The 16,777-nt window shown below is 39.2% G+C and overlaps 1 protein-coding gene across 3 annotated transcripts in view; it reads right to left on the bottom strand.

Annotated features, from left to right (window-relative positions):
- The window catches only part of TXNDC16 (thioredoxin domain containing 16), a 115,805-nt gene that overhangs the window by 95,078 nt on the left and 3,950 nt on the right, over nt 1–16,777 (bottom strand). For 2 of the 3 annotated variants that reach the window (XM_033851147.2, XM_073800462.1), the window contains exons 2-6: nt 13,560–13,678; nt 12,660–12,960; nt 11,581–11,663; nt 6,360–6,433; nt 5,462–5,536 (exon numbers count right to left, since the gene is read on the bottom strand). In XM_033851147.2, coding sequence (XP_033707038.1) covers nt 5,462–5,536; nt 6,360–6,433; nt 11,581–11,663; nt 12,660–12,837 — 410 coding nt within the window. In that variant the 5' untranslated portion in view covers nt 12,838–12,960; nt 13,560–13,678. The remainder of the gene's footprint in view (nt 1–5,461; nt 5,537–6,359; nt 6,434–11,580; nt 11,664–12,659; nt 12,961–13,559; nt 13,679–16,777) is intronic. The other variant, XM_073800461.1, reaches the window with a different exon arrangement.

The raw sequence follows: 16,777 nt of genomic DNA, 5'->3' as shown, positions 1-16,777 counted from the left end.
GGGCAAAAGATCTGACGGATACCCCACCAAAGAAAATATACAAACAGCAAATAAGCATACTAAAAGATGCTCAATATCCTTTGTCCTTAGGAAGCTGTAAATTAAAACAATGAGATACCACTACACACCTATTAGAATAGCTACAGTTAAAAAAAAAAATTAACAATAACAAATGTTGGCAAGAATGTAGAGCAACAGGAACTCATTCAATGTAGGTGGTAATGCAAAATGATACAGCCACTTTGGAAGACAGTTTAGCAGTTTCTTACAAAGCTAAACATAGTCTTACCATATGATCCAGAAATCACACCCCTAAGTATTTGCCCATATGAGTTGAAAAACTACATCAATACAAAAAAACCTACGCATGAACTTTATAGTAACTTTAATCATGATTGTCAAAACTTGGAAGCAACCAAGATGTCCTTCAACAGGTGAATAGATAAACAGTGATACATCCATACAATGGAATATTATTCAGCAATAAAAAGAAATGAGCTATCAAACCATGAAAAGACATGGAGGAACCTTAAAAACATATTGCTAATTAGAAGCAGCAGCCAATCTGAAAAGGCTACATGCTATATGATTCTGAAAACGAGCCCCCACTAAAACCAAGTCCCCCTGCCAAGGTGATGATTAAGCTCTCTCTCCAAAACTTTATTCCCTTTCTTGTCCCCTCTGACTTCAATCCTGTGCTAACTGAACAGTAATCAACCAGAGTCAGATGACTAAAACTGCTATTGTCGACAACATTTAGTGCATTAATGTACTAAAATTGCTGTGGTTCATAACTTATTGTTAATGTACAGACACAAGTTGCTTCTCCAGGGCAGGATGAGCTAACAGACCCCCCCCTAGGGTCATGGACCACCAGACCAGATGCTAATAAACCATAGGTATCCTGACTCCTGAAACTACAATCAGGAAATGTCACAGAAATGTCACTAGACAATGATTAATCCCAGCTCCTTTGTTCTTTCCCTTTAAAAACCCCCTAACTCAAAGACCAAGCTGGAGTGGATCTGAGTCACCCACTCCCTTGCTTGGCGCCCTGCAGTAAACCCTTACTTTGCTGCCCTTACTTTGCTGCAAACACCTGCTGTCAGAGTTTGGCTTTCTGTGAAACTGACACACGAGCTCTTTTTCTGGGTTACAATTCCAACTATATGACACTCAAAAAAGGCAAAACTATAGAGACAGTGAAAAGATCAGTGGTTGGGGAGTGGAAGGGAAGGATGAATAGGTGGAGCACAGGGTATTTTCAGGGCAGTGAAACGATTCTGTTTGCTACTATAATGGTGGATACATGTCATCATACATTTGTCAAAACTCATAGAACTGTACATCACAGAGTGAACCCTAACATAAACTATGCACTTCGGTTAATAATAATGTGTCAGTATTGATTCATCAATTGTAACAAATGTACCACACCAATGCAAAATGTTAACAGAGGAAACAGTACAGAGGAGAAAGGAGGAATTCTCTGGACTATCTGTTCAATTTTCTGTAATCCTAAAACTGCTCTATAAAACAGTCTTAATTTCTTTAAGTGAAGTCCTTTGTAACAAGAGCATAAGGGAGACCTTGGTACAACTTAAAATCCAGAAGTCAAAAGAAAAAAGATAAATTTGACCTGATGATATTTAAAAGAACAAAAAAGGGAAATTCAAAAGATAAATGACAAACAGGAAAATGTACAATTTGTGTCTCCTTTATATAAAGAGAGCACCTAGAAATTAATAAGAATAAAAGTTCAAAACATGATAGAGGACTTCCCTCGTGACTCAGTGGCTAAGAATCCGCCTGCCAATGCAGGGGACATGGGTTTGAGCCTTGGTCCAGGAAGATCCCACGTGCTGCGGAGCAACTAAGCCCGTGCGCCACAACTACTGAGCCTGTGCTCTAGAGCCTGTGAGCCACAACTACTGAAGCCCAAGTGCCACAACTACTGAAGCCCACATGCCTAGAGTCCGTGCTCTGCAACAAGAGAAGCCACCGCAGTGAGAAGCCCCCGCTCCCCACAACTAGAGAAAGCCTGCACACAGCAACGAAGACCCAACATAGCCATAAATAAATAAAAGAAATAACCAGCTCTAGGACAAAATCACCCTTTAAAAAAAAATGATAGAAAAGTGGGCAAAAGATATCAAGCAACAGTTCAGTTCCATTTCTAGGAATAGTATACAACTGAAAAGAGTACAAGGGAGGAACTGCTTGCCAGGAACTGGGTATTTCAAACTGATGCTTTTAGACAAAGAAGTAGGGTGACGGCTTGAGAGGCATTTTTTTCCTCGTGGCAATTTGCAAGGTACAGCTATGATATGGCATACTATTTAGCACAGTTCTTCAAGATTCTAAATATCGTTACTGAAAATTTTTGTAAAATACTGTATTCCACAAGTCAGTTTTCTTACATTTGAAACAAAAATGAGGGCATTGCCTCTTTGGAATTCTACCTCCTTGACATTTGTGTTTTCCTGCTCAGTTTCTTCTTCCTTTATATGTTGGTGTTATCCTAGGATGCTCCCTAGATGACCTACATGTTGACAACACTCCCCAGGGGTGCAAATTCCTACAGCTGCCTACTCAAGACTCAGGTAAGATGGGCATCCAACTTGTTAAAGTAGACTCATTTTCTCCTGTAAATTTGCTCTTCATCCTTGCCTACTTCAGATGGTGATCAGATCAGATGTGGGGTAGAGTGAGATGGGAAGGAAGGAAAAGAAGAGATCAGGGATTAATCAAATTAATCGTTACCAAGCCCGGTTCATTTTACCTCCTAAGAATTAAAAAGAAAACCCCCTCTTTGCTATCTTTACTTCCCTAGATTGCACAATAGCCACACAATGGTGTCTACATGTGCTTGGACCCCACAGATTTGTCTCTCACCCACCAGAAAGAGCCCTCAAGTGCTACTCTGATCACATCGCTTATCTGCCTACAACCCTGCAGTTGAGCAATCAGGTGTTGAAGTGGTCACTTAGGACAGAGAACCAAACTAAAAGTAACAACCAAGCCTTTATTCACTTACTGCGACAGTGCAAGCAAGAGGCAAAAGGAGAGGCACAGCCTCCACGATGTTCCGTTCCCATCCCCCGCCACTGAACAGCTCCAGGCCGGGGCCAGTGGGCGTGGGAATCATCTCATTCCAAGAAGGCTCCTGCCTCTTTATGGACCCGTGGAATGGTGGGGGGACTGAGCAGGTGAAGGGCGAGGAGAAGAAAAGTACAGAGTTAAAGCAGAGAAAGTGTTTAGCCAAAGACCTGTGATAAGGAGGTCTTGGCAAAGCACCTGGAAGGTGCCTCAGGCCACGTCCCTGATAATGAGGCCCCAAATGGAGACACCTGGGACTAAAGGCCAGTCTGGTCAGAAGGATGGGAGAGGGAGGGGTCCGAGGGATTGGGAAGGGGAGGGGTCTGAGTCCTGGACCTCAATTTTCTCTAGAAAACTGCAATGCTCTGGCTGTGCACCAGTCTGGTGTGGGAGAGCACCTTTCCCCTATGAGGCCTGCTGGGCAAAGCTTGTAATTGCCCGTGGTTGGGTCTGAAAGATCACACAAGGATTCTGGCCCAGAGCTGGCCTCCTCACCCTTCAGGGGCTACCCCAAAGCCTAAACTTCTTCACGTGGTAAACAAAGATCCCTTCCTCTGACCCCATGCCAACTTCTCTGCTCTCACCTCCTGCTTCACATTTCAGACTCCAGTAAAAACTACCCTCTCCAAACTGTCCTAACCTCCCTGCCTGGGCTCACAGTTTCCCCTGCTTCTTCCACCTTCCATTTCTTCACCGGGCAAACCCCCGCTTATCCTTTAAGACTCATTCCAGGTGCCACCTCCTTCAGGAAGGCTTCTTAACAAACATCCACCCTCATTCTAGACACAAGGAACTATTCACTACCCTGTGGACATATGCAGACGTACTTCTACTATTTCACTTCCTACATATTTTCTGTTTACATATCTGTCTCTGCAACAAAACATTAAATTCTTAGAGAACAGAGCCACATCTTACGCTGTCTTGCATCTCCAGTGCCTTACAAGTGTCTGGCACATAGCAGGAACGTGGGGAATACTCTATTTGTGGAATTAGTGTTCTATAAATCAGCATTAGTACAGCACAAGGAATAGGACACCATGGCAGGATTGAATGACACAAGCCCCACAGGATACCCAGTTCAGGTAACAGCGTCCTCTCCACATCTAAGGCCCAGTTGTTTCGAAACCACCTTGTCATCAGGCTGCCCAGCATGGACCTGCCGCTCCAGGATTTGCTGTCAGACTTGTCAAAGACAACCTTAGTCTCCCCTCCCTCATCCCTTAAAGAATCTTCTTTCTCTGATTCTTCACCCTTGTTTCTGGGTCAAAGACATTCATTGGGTATCCACTGTAAAAAGCATAAACGAGTAAGCTTCCTGAGAACAAATATATCTATGACTTGGACTTTTTGCTAAGCTTTTCATGACCCTCACTCTCAAGATAGCCACCCCTTCTCTATCCCAGGAAAGGGCTTCCAAGGCAGCCCAACAGGTCTTTGGAATTCCTTCTTCAAAAGGCCATCTTTCATGCCTTACAACTGGCTGCTCAGTCCACAGGCCTCAGGGTCCATGGTTGGCCGGGATTTCTAAAGACTGTTATTAATATATTATTAGTACTGGAACATGTGATAACCACAACTTGTCACCTATCAAGTTTAGAGTTTCCTGTAACTTAACTTTCACACCATTTTTGCGAGAATCAGGTAGAAGAAGAGGAGGAAGATGGGAGCCACACAGAAAACAGAGATAGTCAAGGTCAGCAAAGGTCTCAGCAAACGTTAATTTGGAAAAGTCCCTGTAAACTCGTGTCCTGAAAAAGTCATAGCTTCTAGCTCTGTTACCAAAGATACTACTACTTCATTTGAGGAGAGACTGCAGGAGTGGACCCCAGGTAGGGCTGAATCCCAGGCCTAAAGATTCCATGCCAGGCAAGTTAAATTAGATTCACTCTCTCTCAATAAACATTCAGCACGTGCTGGGAACACCTGAAATGTTTCTGCACGTACTGAGCAGGAACGGAGCTACAGACTCCGGAAAAAAAAAAAAAAAAAAATCAGGCTGGGGTGAAAAGGAGGCTAGATACTTCAAAAACCCTAGTGAGAATAGCAAAGATGAGCTTCTGTCCTGGTAACATCCTCACTCCACAGACAGAATCAAAGGCAAGAGCGATTGTATGAGCCAGGTGGCCGTGCTGTGCCACCTCCTACTTTTATACAGAATATCTCCATGTTTCTGTATCCTCTGCCATTCAAGACATTTTAGAGCCTCTGTGTGGGAAGACAGACCAGCAATATGTGTGAAACTGATGCTTACAAGTATAATGCTAAGACCCTAAAATATTGTAATGGACTGTGGTTGTCTAAAATGAAATCAACAGATAAATAACAAGTGAGTAAGTAAATGGGTATCCCCTGTACTTACAAGAGAACATGAGCAACGATGGCATCCACATCGAACAAGGTATCGGTTGGGAATTCTCTGAGTAATATGTGACCCCTGCAAAAAGTTTTAAAAAGCATTACAGAAATATTTCCTTAGCATTCAATTCACTTGTCTCTCTAACACACCAGGCTGGAAGCTCTGGCAGTTCTTGGAGCCTGTGTCTTATCCACTAGCCGATATACCTACCAGAGTGCTGGCCATGATACACACTCAAATATTTACTGAACACACAGGCACAGATACACTGACTTTGAAAAGCTTAGGCCCTGGACCTGGCAAAAAGACTGGGAAGCAACAGGAGTCCCAACCAGGCTTCCTCCCAGCACACACACATTCCCCAGATGGGCTGGGAAGGAGACAAGCAGGAGACAGAAAGAAGAGTCCTCAGCAGTAGGTCCCTGAGGAGACAGGATCTCTCCCCACTTCCTAGGCCAAATCCCAAGAGTGTGAGGAAAGGATTTTGAGAAAACTCAGATTAGCAGACCCAAGTAACGGAGGAATCCATAACCTGGACATCTGCAGATCCCTCAAAAATAAAGTACATTTATTTCCCACCCGAATATGGACCTGACATACCTACTTAGAACACTAAATCTGCTAAGTGCTTACTTACCAGGCCTTTGCCGTCAGAGCTTACATAAGATTCTCATTTAATATCCAAAACAATCCTGTGAGGTAGGTATTAATCTCCTCAATTTACAGATTAGGAAGCAAAGTGGAGGTAACAAATCTATTAGTTAGACTTCTTGCTAAGCTTCATATGACCCCTACTACATACACCTTTATTCTGGCCTAGTGATATTTTGTATACTTGAATATTCTAGAAGTGTAGCTTTATGTTTGTCCATCTGAGCCAAAAAAACTAAAAATAGTTTACCTGAATAAATATGCTTTCATCACATTCTTTTCGCTTCCACAGTACCTCGATGTTTCTTCTGTGACGCAATTAACCTTTAAAAGATTATATTTAACGTTTAGAGTACATATCAAAAGGTCAAGTTTCTTGGTTAGGGAAACAGAAAGGAAAATTAGACATTACAGTTTGTCTCCAGATCAAATTTCTTTTTTACTTTTCTTTCTGATTTGTATGCTATAATTGCTCACTTATTCAAGTGCTTGAGGTAACCCAGAGAAAGGAACTGTTCCTACACCTAAGAGTTATATTTAATTATACCTAAGATTTAATTCAATCTGATGAACGAAGTAGAAGGTAATGAGGTAGGAAAGGAAGGAAACAATTAAGGCAGGACAAGAAAATCATGAGCAAAAGCCAGGAAGCACAGAACTGGTGCTAAGTTGGGACCACGAAAGCATCTCAGTAGCTGGAGCACAGGTATAGCAGATATTGCTGGCTCCTAACCCCAAATCCATCCTACCCTTTTGCGTCACTAACAGAATTTCATTAAAAGCAAGTGCCCCATTAAAAGACTTTTCCAGACTCCCCCAACAGCTAAGGCTGGCTAAATGATGTTAGGAGAAGTCACTGGTTTGGGATGCCCAGAAGGATCTTAAAAGGGGGTTGAGTGGTAAGATACTCTTGCTCTTCCCACTTCTTCCTGACAAAAAAAACCTGACAAGATAGTAGGCACCAGCAGTCATCATGGACCATAAGGCATCTTTAAAGAAGAAACCTTTGCTAAGGATGGTGCAACAGAAAGAATGAACCTGAGTCCCTGATGATGTTAGAGAAGCCACAACAGCCCTTGATAGCTTACAATCAGGACTCTATGTGAAAAACATAAGGCCAATCCTGGCAGCAACATGGAGATACAATGGAAGACATGAGAGCACAAAGGCAAGGAAGCCGGTTAATGGTGTATCCCATTCGTACAGGTCAGGGATGACTGGGACCTGTAGTAAAGCAGAAAAGGACAGAAGAGATTCAAGCGACTTTCCACAAATACAGTAAGTAAAACTAGGGAGAAGACTGAGCGTGTAATATGCAACATGGGATAGATGGGGGAAGGCAAGAGATAAAGAGGATGAAGAGGTTTTTAGATGGGGCAAGTGGGTAGCCACCGACATAACTTACCAAAACTAAGTCTGGAAGAAGAACAGTTAGTATTTTGTTTTGGATTTTGTTAAGTTAGGGTTTTTTTAGATGAGGCTTTTTTGTTTTTGCTGTTCAAGTTAATTTTAACAGAGTTTGAGAAAGCAGAGTGACAAGTGGGAAAGCTACATTTGTTTTATAGAAAAAAGCTACTAAAAGAGAACCGATACGCAAAAAAGATATGAGGAATAGAGAATTCGAATTAAAAGACTACGGTCATAACCAAAAGCAGTGAATTTTAGTGTATGTAGTTTTTTTTTTTTAATTTTTAGAAGTCAGAGCATAGGGGATGGTTGGTATTATGACGACAGATTTATCCATTCATCCGCTCAACACACATTTGAACACCTACCATATGTTAGTCACTGTTCTCATCACTAGGAGTACAGTTAAGTTCCAAATTAAAATGTTTATCTTTAGAACTTACATTCTAAAAGTAGAGACGGACCATTAAAAAAAAACTAATTAGTATGCAATGTTAAGGGCTATAAAGAAAAAAGCACTATTAAAGGGATAGTACATGACCGAACATTTTAGATAAGTCATCAAAGAAGACTTCTCTGAGGAGGTGACATTTGCACAAAGAACCGAAGTAATGGAGTGATGCATACAAATATACAAATATGTGGAAGAGATGAGTTCTAAGCAGAGGAGAAAATACCTGCAAAGGCCTTACGGAAATACACACCTAGAAGGTCCAAGTAAGAGAAAGATGACTAGCATGTGTCAGGAACAAGCTGAGCAAGGTGGAAGAACAGAAAATGAGATTAGAGGAATTAAATGTCCAAAGAGGAGTTTCCATGTTAGTATAACTGTAATGGGAAGCCTTTCTGAGAGAGCAGCAATGTGATCTGACTTACATGTGGAGAAGGGTTCAGTGAGACAAGAGTGAAAGGAGAAAGGCCAAATAGGAGGCTTGTGGTTTCCCAGAGGAGAAGTGAGGACAGTTTAGACAAGGGCAGGGGGGTAAAAGTGAAGGTACAGGAAGTGGTCAGATGTGAAAAGTTTTGATAGCAGAACTTGAAGGACTTAATGATGGATTGGTTATGACAGAAAGGATGACAAAGGTTTTTTGTTTTAAAATCTACATTGATACAGTAATATAGTCATACCAGCTTTCTTTTTGGTTATTATTTGCAGATATATATATTTTTTCCTTCATTTGCTTTAAGGATTTCTAAAGCCTTTATTTTAAGATGCATTTCTAAATAGCTTACAATTAGGTTTGGTTATTGTTCCCAGCCTGAGAATATTTTTCTTAACTGGAACACTTAGTCCATTTATATTTTAGTGTTTTCTTCACCTATGTCAGTCTCCTGAAATCTTAACTTTTGAAGACAATCTCAAAATGCTACTTTTTGTGAAGTCTTTCCCAATACCATAATATGACCTTCCACCTTGATGATCATGTAAGATTTCTTTCTTTTAAACCTCTACAGCATTTTATTTGTATCTCTTATTATAATGACCAAGTTCTGCTAGTTATTAAAATGGTCTATGGGAATTCCCTGGCGGTCCCGTGGTTGGGACTCCTCATTTTCACTGCCAAGGGCCCAGGTTCAACCCCTAGTTGGGGAACTAAGATTCTTACAACCTGTGCAGCGCGGCCAAAAAAGAAAAAAGTCTGTGAATGTGTTTTATCGCCCCATTTTGGATATATACTCTCCAAAGAAAGAGACTGGGGTCTTAGCCATTTTGCTATCCAATAAAAGACTAAATATAGCAAGCTCGTTTCAATCTCATAAACAGTACTGAGTATCTACTATGCACCAGGGACTGAGCTAGGTACTCAATATAGGTCTATCTCTTTCACCCAGTCTCCTTTCCACATAGCTTAAGAGTCCTCAACTGTAAAAGCTTTACAAACTGTTAGTTCATAAAGGTAACCCCTGGGCATGAACCTTAATATTCTACTCTAGTTACTAGACACACAGTTACTAGTTACTAGTTTATTAGTTACTAGATAACAGCATGACTATCCTTTTAGAGTATCATACCAACCTAGCATTTTGTTTCTAAATTTCAATTTTGATTTTTATTCAAAGCTCCTTAAAGATGAGTGCCATTATCATTCCAGAGTATAAACAGTGGTTCAAAGTTAACTGAGACCTCTATACAAAACAGAATTGACATTAAAAAAGAGGTTTTTGAGGTATATAAACATGATATAATAAGAAATATATATTTGGTCTTTGCCCCTTGTTCCTAACACAGAGCTCCTAAAACCCTGTAATTTCCTGCATGATAGAGTGCCAGGAGTATCTTTTCTTCTAATATTTGGTCTTTAACCTGAAATATAAGAGCTTCTGAAACCCTTGGAATCTCTGGGAGTGATAAGAGTGTCTGTTTGCATGCTAATGAGATGACTGGTGGCTGGGGGCCCCTAGACAGCTTCAAGATGGGGGCTGGTTACCAGCAAGACAAGGGAAAGATCAGAGGGTGGGAACTTTCAGCCCCACCTCCCCACCTTAGGGCTGGAGATGGAGTTAATCAGCAATGGCCAATGATTTGACCAATCATGCCTACATAACAACCTCCATAAAAACCCTAAACTACAGGGTGTGGAGAGCTTCCAGTGAACACATCCAAGTACAGGAGGATGACGCACCCCAGACCACACGGGGATAGAAGCTCCTGCACTTGAGACTCTTCCAGATGTTGCCCCGCACATCTCTTCCATTTGGCTGTTCCTGACATATCCTTTACAAGAAGTCAGTAATAGTAAGTAAAGTCTTTCCCTGAGTTCTGTGAGACATTATGGACAATTATGGAACCTGAGGAGGGGGTTGTGAGAACCGCCATTTGGAGCCAAGTCCTACAGAAGTCCTAGGGAGCCTGGGGACCCACTCACTCCTTGTGACTGACATCTGAAGTGAGGGGCATCTCATAGGACTGGGCCCTTAACCTGTGGGGTCTGTGCTAATTCTGGGTTGTTAGTGTTAGAACTGCTTCATATGAAAAACACACATCTGGTGTCAGAAGTGTTCTGTGGTGAGAGTGAACAGTTTCCCTTTAAAAGTCACAGTTAACTTTTCTATGCTTCCTGCCCTGGGAACTCTAGCTTCAGGGACAGGAACTCTAGCCCCAAGAGGGACAGTAGCCATCTCTCAAAGGAGGAAGGCTAATGAACTAAGAAAGAATAAATGTACACAGAAAGTCAGGGAGACACTAATCTGAAAGTCAGAAAGACATTACTTTCACTAATCTGAAAGAATTTAATAATCACTGGGTTACTAATCATTCCGTTTTCTGAGGTACAAATTCTATGTTTAAACTAAATGAAAGGCTCCTGTAGCTATCTAAACCATGATGCATGTGGAAATTTTCCATAATACTCCATGGCAAGTTCAAACACTTTTTGAGAAAAAAATTAAGTATGTAATTTCAAATTAGGTTGTTTTGCACAGGCTCTGGACGCACAGGCTCAGCGGCCATGTCTCACGGGCCCAGCCGCTCGGTGGCATGTGGGATCTTCCCCGACCAGGGCACGAACCCATGTCCCCTGCGTTGGCAAGCGGACTCTCAACCACTGAGCCGCCAGGGAAGTCCCAAATTAGGTTGTTTTAACTTTTTTCTAAAAATAAATATGAGAACCCACAACATAAGCAATTATAAAGACTTAGAAGAATAGGAAAGAAAAAAAAAACACTTGAATTACTTCAATTTTGGTACCTCAGTTTGTGTTAATAGAAAAATTTTAATAGCTAAATTATGGACATCTATTATATTTGTCAGGCAAAAAAAAAAAAAACTTAAATAAAAGATTGAAAAAATAAATGACACCATAGCCCCAATAGAATGGTTTACAAAATAAAGTTCTAAGTTCCAGAATTTGAAGTAGCTTTTTTTCCCCTGTATTTATAATTTATACAATAATCTGGAATTAACTATACTTCTGTTTATTCTTATGAAAAAAAAGGTAGAAAAAATATTTTTCCAGTTTGGAAAAAGATGTGAAACAATGTAGTATTTTTAGATACTCAGTCTTAGGTCACACAGTTGTAAAATGTTTGTCACTAGTAATTTATTAACATAAATATCTTTCTACCTTTGTGACTGAAATTCCATAGTCCTGGAGAGGTTTATCAGCCTCATTCAGTTCTTCAAGAAATACAGAGGTACTTGGAGAATCTAAAATAAGAAATGTTTTATGAATGTTTTATGACTTGCCCCTTAGGAAAGATGAATTTTTAAAATTAAAGCCCAAAGCTGCAAACTGAAAAAGAAATATATTAGTTTGCCCAACTAGTATGCAACAACAAATAATCAAGTAACTAAATGAACCTAGTTACATATTCTTGTACCCTTATTTCCTATTGCCTCATTACTCTTATTTCTAATATTTTTATCATGACATATTTTCACTTTGTAAGTGACCTTAAAAGCTTTCTAAACATAAACTGGATAAATGTTTAATTTAAATGGCACATTTGGCGTTACTTTTCCAAGTTTAATACTATATACACAACACACAGGTACAAAATTTTCAAAATGATTTTAAAATACCATTTTCAAATCACAATTATAATAAGGGAGCCAACAAAAGTATGAATTCACTTCATTTACTAATTCCAAGAATAGTATTTTTTAAGGCACAAAACAACTTAAATGGAACCATGATAATGATAAGTTATGTTCAATAGTTATATTAATCAATTCAGTATAATTCATGGTACAGCTAAAGCAGAGTATTAAACTAAGGCATTACTAATACTATATTTAAAGTTTGAAAACACTTTTAAAATATTTACATGCTAAAAATATCCAAAAGTTTACTTTCAGAAATGATGATGAAATTCAGATATTATTAACAGCTAATTCTTATCTAGTATTTACTATGGACTAAGCACATGAGTAAAGTCACTTAATCCTCACAATAAATTTATAAAGCACACACTATTTCCTCATTATGGATGACAAAAAAGACACGTGGAGAGGCTAAGTGACTCAACCAAGGTCACACAGCAGGTCAAGTGGCAAAGTCAGGATTGAAACCCAGGCAGGCATATTACAGTAGCAGCGTTAAAGCACATATTATTAATCCTGATAATAAATTCTTCCTAGCATATTGATTAAACAGCAATAGAAACATCACAAAAATCATATTAGAGTATAAAAAATACTTACCAGCTTGACAAAAATAAGCTAAGGTAGCTTTTCCTGGTTGCAATGTACTGAAGAATTTCTGAGGACTCAGCTCTGGTAGAGAGTCTACTGCTGACATATAAAAAATGCACATCATGACAAAAGAGATGCCAACTCTAAGTACACTGAAACTGGAAGACATCATCAGCTGTGGCTGCATATGGGCAGGAGAGTCAATTTTGTTCACCGCTGTGTTCTGTTGCCCAGGACAATACCTGGCAAGAGTAGGCGTTCAACAGAGTTTTTCTGAATGAATTCATTAAATAAATGAATGAAGTAAAATCTGCAAAAAGAATAATATAAGGCATTACTTCCATGTTTGATTTTACTAATACTTTACTATTTCCTTCTAGTAAAAACATTAGAGGGGATGATATATAATGACATTGATTTAATAATACTATGAATTTTTGATACTTGCAAAAGATATCAAAGATATCTGGAAAATGCAATACTAAGTATGTTAAGATTAATAGATATTTATGGTGTATGCTAAGCTGTCATTTTTAAGGATTCTAAAATTAATTTTCAAACATTATCCAATCCATTTATTTTAAACTGGGTATTTTATCTCTCTCTACCTAGAGTAGATGTACAATTAATACTCAAATAGCAATTAAAACCACTAACGTGGGAATTGAGAGCCAAAATATATGTCTACTACGTTTACATTCTTTTTACTTTAAATCCTCTAGAAGATATCTATTAAAACTATTTAAGAACATTCCTTCTTAATATACATTTAGTAATTCCTAAGACTTAGATTTAAACAGTTTAGAAATTCAAATATCTTTTTCAACTCATATTTTAATTCAATTCTATTTTCTGAACTCAGATTTGCTCTAGATATTATCATCTCATCTTCTTTCATGCTGTACTTACTCCCATGCTGTCCTCTGTATCTGCTGTCAATTATCTTTGTCTTATACTTTTGCTACTTTCAAATTTCTTTTGAACAATTTCTTCTTTCAGGAAGCTTTTCTACTGATGATATATATTATCTACATTTAAAAGAAGATAGTTTAGGAAAATTAATTTTTATATTAAACATCGCACTTCTAGAGGTAAAGATATACCCACAGGTATAGGTGAGAATTTTGTTTTAATTTTAATTTCAAATAGAACCCTTATCTTTTTTTTTTTTTTTTGCTGTACGCGAGCCTCTCACTGTTGTGGCCTCTCCCCATTGTGGAGCACAGGCTCCGGACGCACAGGCTCAGCAGCCATGGCTCACGGGCCCAGCCGCTCCGCGGCATGTGGGATCTTCCCGGACCGGGGCACAAACCCGTGTCCCCTGCATCGGCAGGCGGACTCTCAACCACTGCGCCACCAGGGAAGCCCGAACCCTTATCTTTTAAACAAAGATCACTATGTCAAAACAGGAGACAGGAGAATATAGCAAGAATTACTCATAAGGATAGGAGTGGAACTTTTCAGTAAAGAAATGATTAAAGAATAAAAAATTTAGGAAAAAATCATACTAAATTAGACACCTACCATTTCAATGGTCATGAAAGACCATTAACTCTTCAATTTAGCATTTCAGGGGTAATGAGAAAAAATTTACTCTTCAATTTATTGTACAATAGAATTGATAAACTGAAACTCCATAGACTCTGGTCTTTCGATACTATCAAGAAGCGTATAATAACTCTCCGTAAGGAACAGGTATTCCTAAAACAGGAGCTAATTACTTATTGATTACTTCCTAATAATTCTTTTCACTAGAACTAGTTTATATCAAGCAGTGAACAAATTTGCCATCAACTTTTAATAATGAGCCAAGAGTTCAAAAACTCAAGGAGAATGAGGAGTGAGGACTGAGAGAGGTATATAAAAAGTAATTTTAATAATATAATTAAGAGGTATCCTTGACATTAAAATATTATACATTAAATCTATTTTAAACCAGCATATTTTAAAGCCACTTTATATTAATGAAAATGGTATAAAATGAGTCATCCAATATTTTCCTTATATTCTGAGGGAGAGATGCATGCATCCTGAGGCCGAAAGAATATAACATGTTACTGTATGAAATAACTCCAACCTAATTAAAAGGATAAACATTTAAGTAAAAGCACAAATGAGAAATCCAAGTATAAATATCTTTTTTCCTGGCCCTGTGGTTACAATTCAGTCATTTAAACACTAAATTGGATACTAAAGTTAACAAACTCTTTTCACGTAGAATGTATTTGCTAGAACCAAAGGTCTAACCACACACATTCAATGCTTGAATACTTCCCCACACCCACCTCATTGGACAGATTAGATTATCCATATGAACGTACTATGCATTTCGCCAATTAGAGATGTGGGTGATTATTCAGAGATAGGTACTCAGTAGTAACTTTTGCAGTTTTCTCCATCTTTTGGTAAGTTTGATTATTTAAAAAATTACTTAAAGCAGAGAATACTGTGTGGGTCAGCTAGAAACACAGCTTATATGGTCATAAGATACACACTGAATAATGATTTAACCAGATCCGTAACAACCAGAGTTGAGTGGAGTTGAAAGTAAGGGAGCATACAGTCAGGGTGGGAAAAGGGATGAAAGAGAGCTAAATCTTCATTTTTCACGAGACCAAAAGCCAAGTTTATTGGAAATGGAACGATCAACACCAAAAGAAACTGCGAGGGTTCAAAGTAATTGCCTCTGAGGAACAAGAAATTGGAGGGGGTAAGATACCAAGGGGAATTTTGAAGCCTTCTAGAACTGACTCTTTTAAACAGTGTACCTTTTCACTTTGACTTAAAAAGAAAAAATATTACTTGTATGTAATCAAATCTTCCATAGCTACTACTCATATTAATCCAATCTACCCCTGTGGTGTCACTAAAAAGTGTTCATTTCACATGCATGGTAATTGAAATGCTTTTGCCCAGAGACATGGTCTCCTCATAAAAATAACTTTAAACAAAGAGAAGGCAAGTGTGGATGGGAAATAGTGAGGAAAGAGAACATCTAGCAAGAACAGAGTTAAAAACAAAGCTACAGAGGGTACTTGGTGACTTTTTTCTCTGGTAGTTAGAAAATGGGATAGAGAACAACACTTAATGCTTCAAAATTTAAGTGTCACCACAAAGTGCTGAGTTCCTTGGGAGGAATGTGGCCTTGTTACCTTGGTGTGATGGTTCATCAGTATGGGGTAAACAGTTCCAGTTCTCCTGTCAGCTATACCTAGGATCACACTTAGCTTTCTGCACTTCCCACCACTACTGAAGTTTGAGGCCACCACGTGACTTACCCTGGCCAATAAAATGGGAGCCAAAGTGGCCTGTCTCAGGCAACAGTTTAACAGCTACTGTGTCATATGCCTGCCTTTCTTTTCTTCTGTCATAGTCACTGAAAACACTCAGATGGTGGCTGTTTGTCAGCATGGCTCCCAGATGAAGCACAGCCCAGAGAACCCCCAGCTGGTATGCAATGAGCATATGATATAGGAAGAAATAAACTTCGTTGTCTTAAGCCACTGAGATTGGGGAGTTTTTATTATAGCATAATCTAGTTTATCTTCACTGGTGTACAAACTAGAAGTGAGGTGCTGCCTTAACAAGAACCCCACATACTCGCTCAGGCGCCACGCAGCAGGAAAGCTGTTCTGGGAGTACTCAAGGAAACTCTCCTCAAAGAAACATAGAGACAAGACCTCAACAAATGATCCATGTTAAGGAATAACAAAACATTTGATGAAACTGTCGCTACAGTAAGTTGGAGGTGACAAGTACCTAACGAATTTATGAGCACATGCTAGGTTCACGTGGCTAAAGAACTTATCTATGGCCCTAAGAGAAGAGGCTGGAAGACAGAAATGAGTACTGTGTGATAGTTGCTGTTGATTGTGTTTAACGAGGTATTAAAAGAAAGGTACTCAAAGAAGCACCACCATCCAAAAGACTAAGCTGTTCAAAACTTAAAACAACCCTTAAGTCCCCATGCTTGTAGGGTCCGGAAACAAGCTGACAAAACTGCTCAGCCATGGAAAGAAGCCACATTCTCCAAAGCCAACTTCAGGTGGGGCCAAAGATAATAAAAATGAAAGGATCTCTTGCAGGGCATAAAGCCAAGGACCATAGAGAACTATGCTCCAGGGCAT

The sequence above is a fragment of the Tursiops truncatus genome, chromosome 2 (assembly GCF_011762595.2).
Source record: "Tursiops truncatus isolate mTurTru1 chromosome 2, mTurTru1.mat.Y, whole genome shotgun sequence".
Classification (NCBI taxonomy): Eukaryota; Metazoa; Chordata; class Mammalia; order Artiodactyla; family Delphinidae; genus Tursiops; species Tursiops truncatus.
The sequence above is the reverse complement of the archived record's forward strand: the minus strand, read 5'-3'. Positions and strand labels throughout refer to the sequence as shown.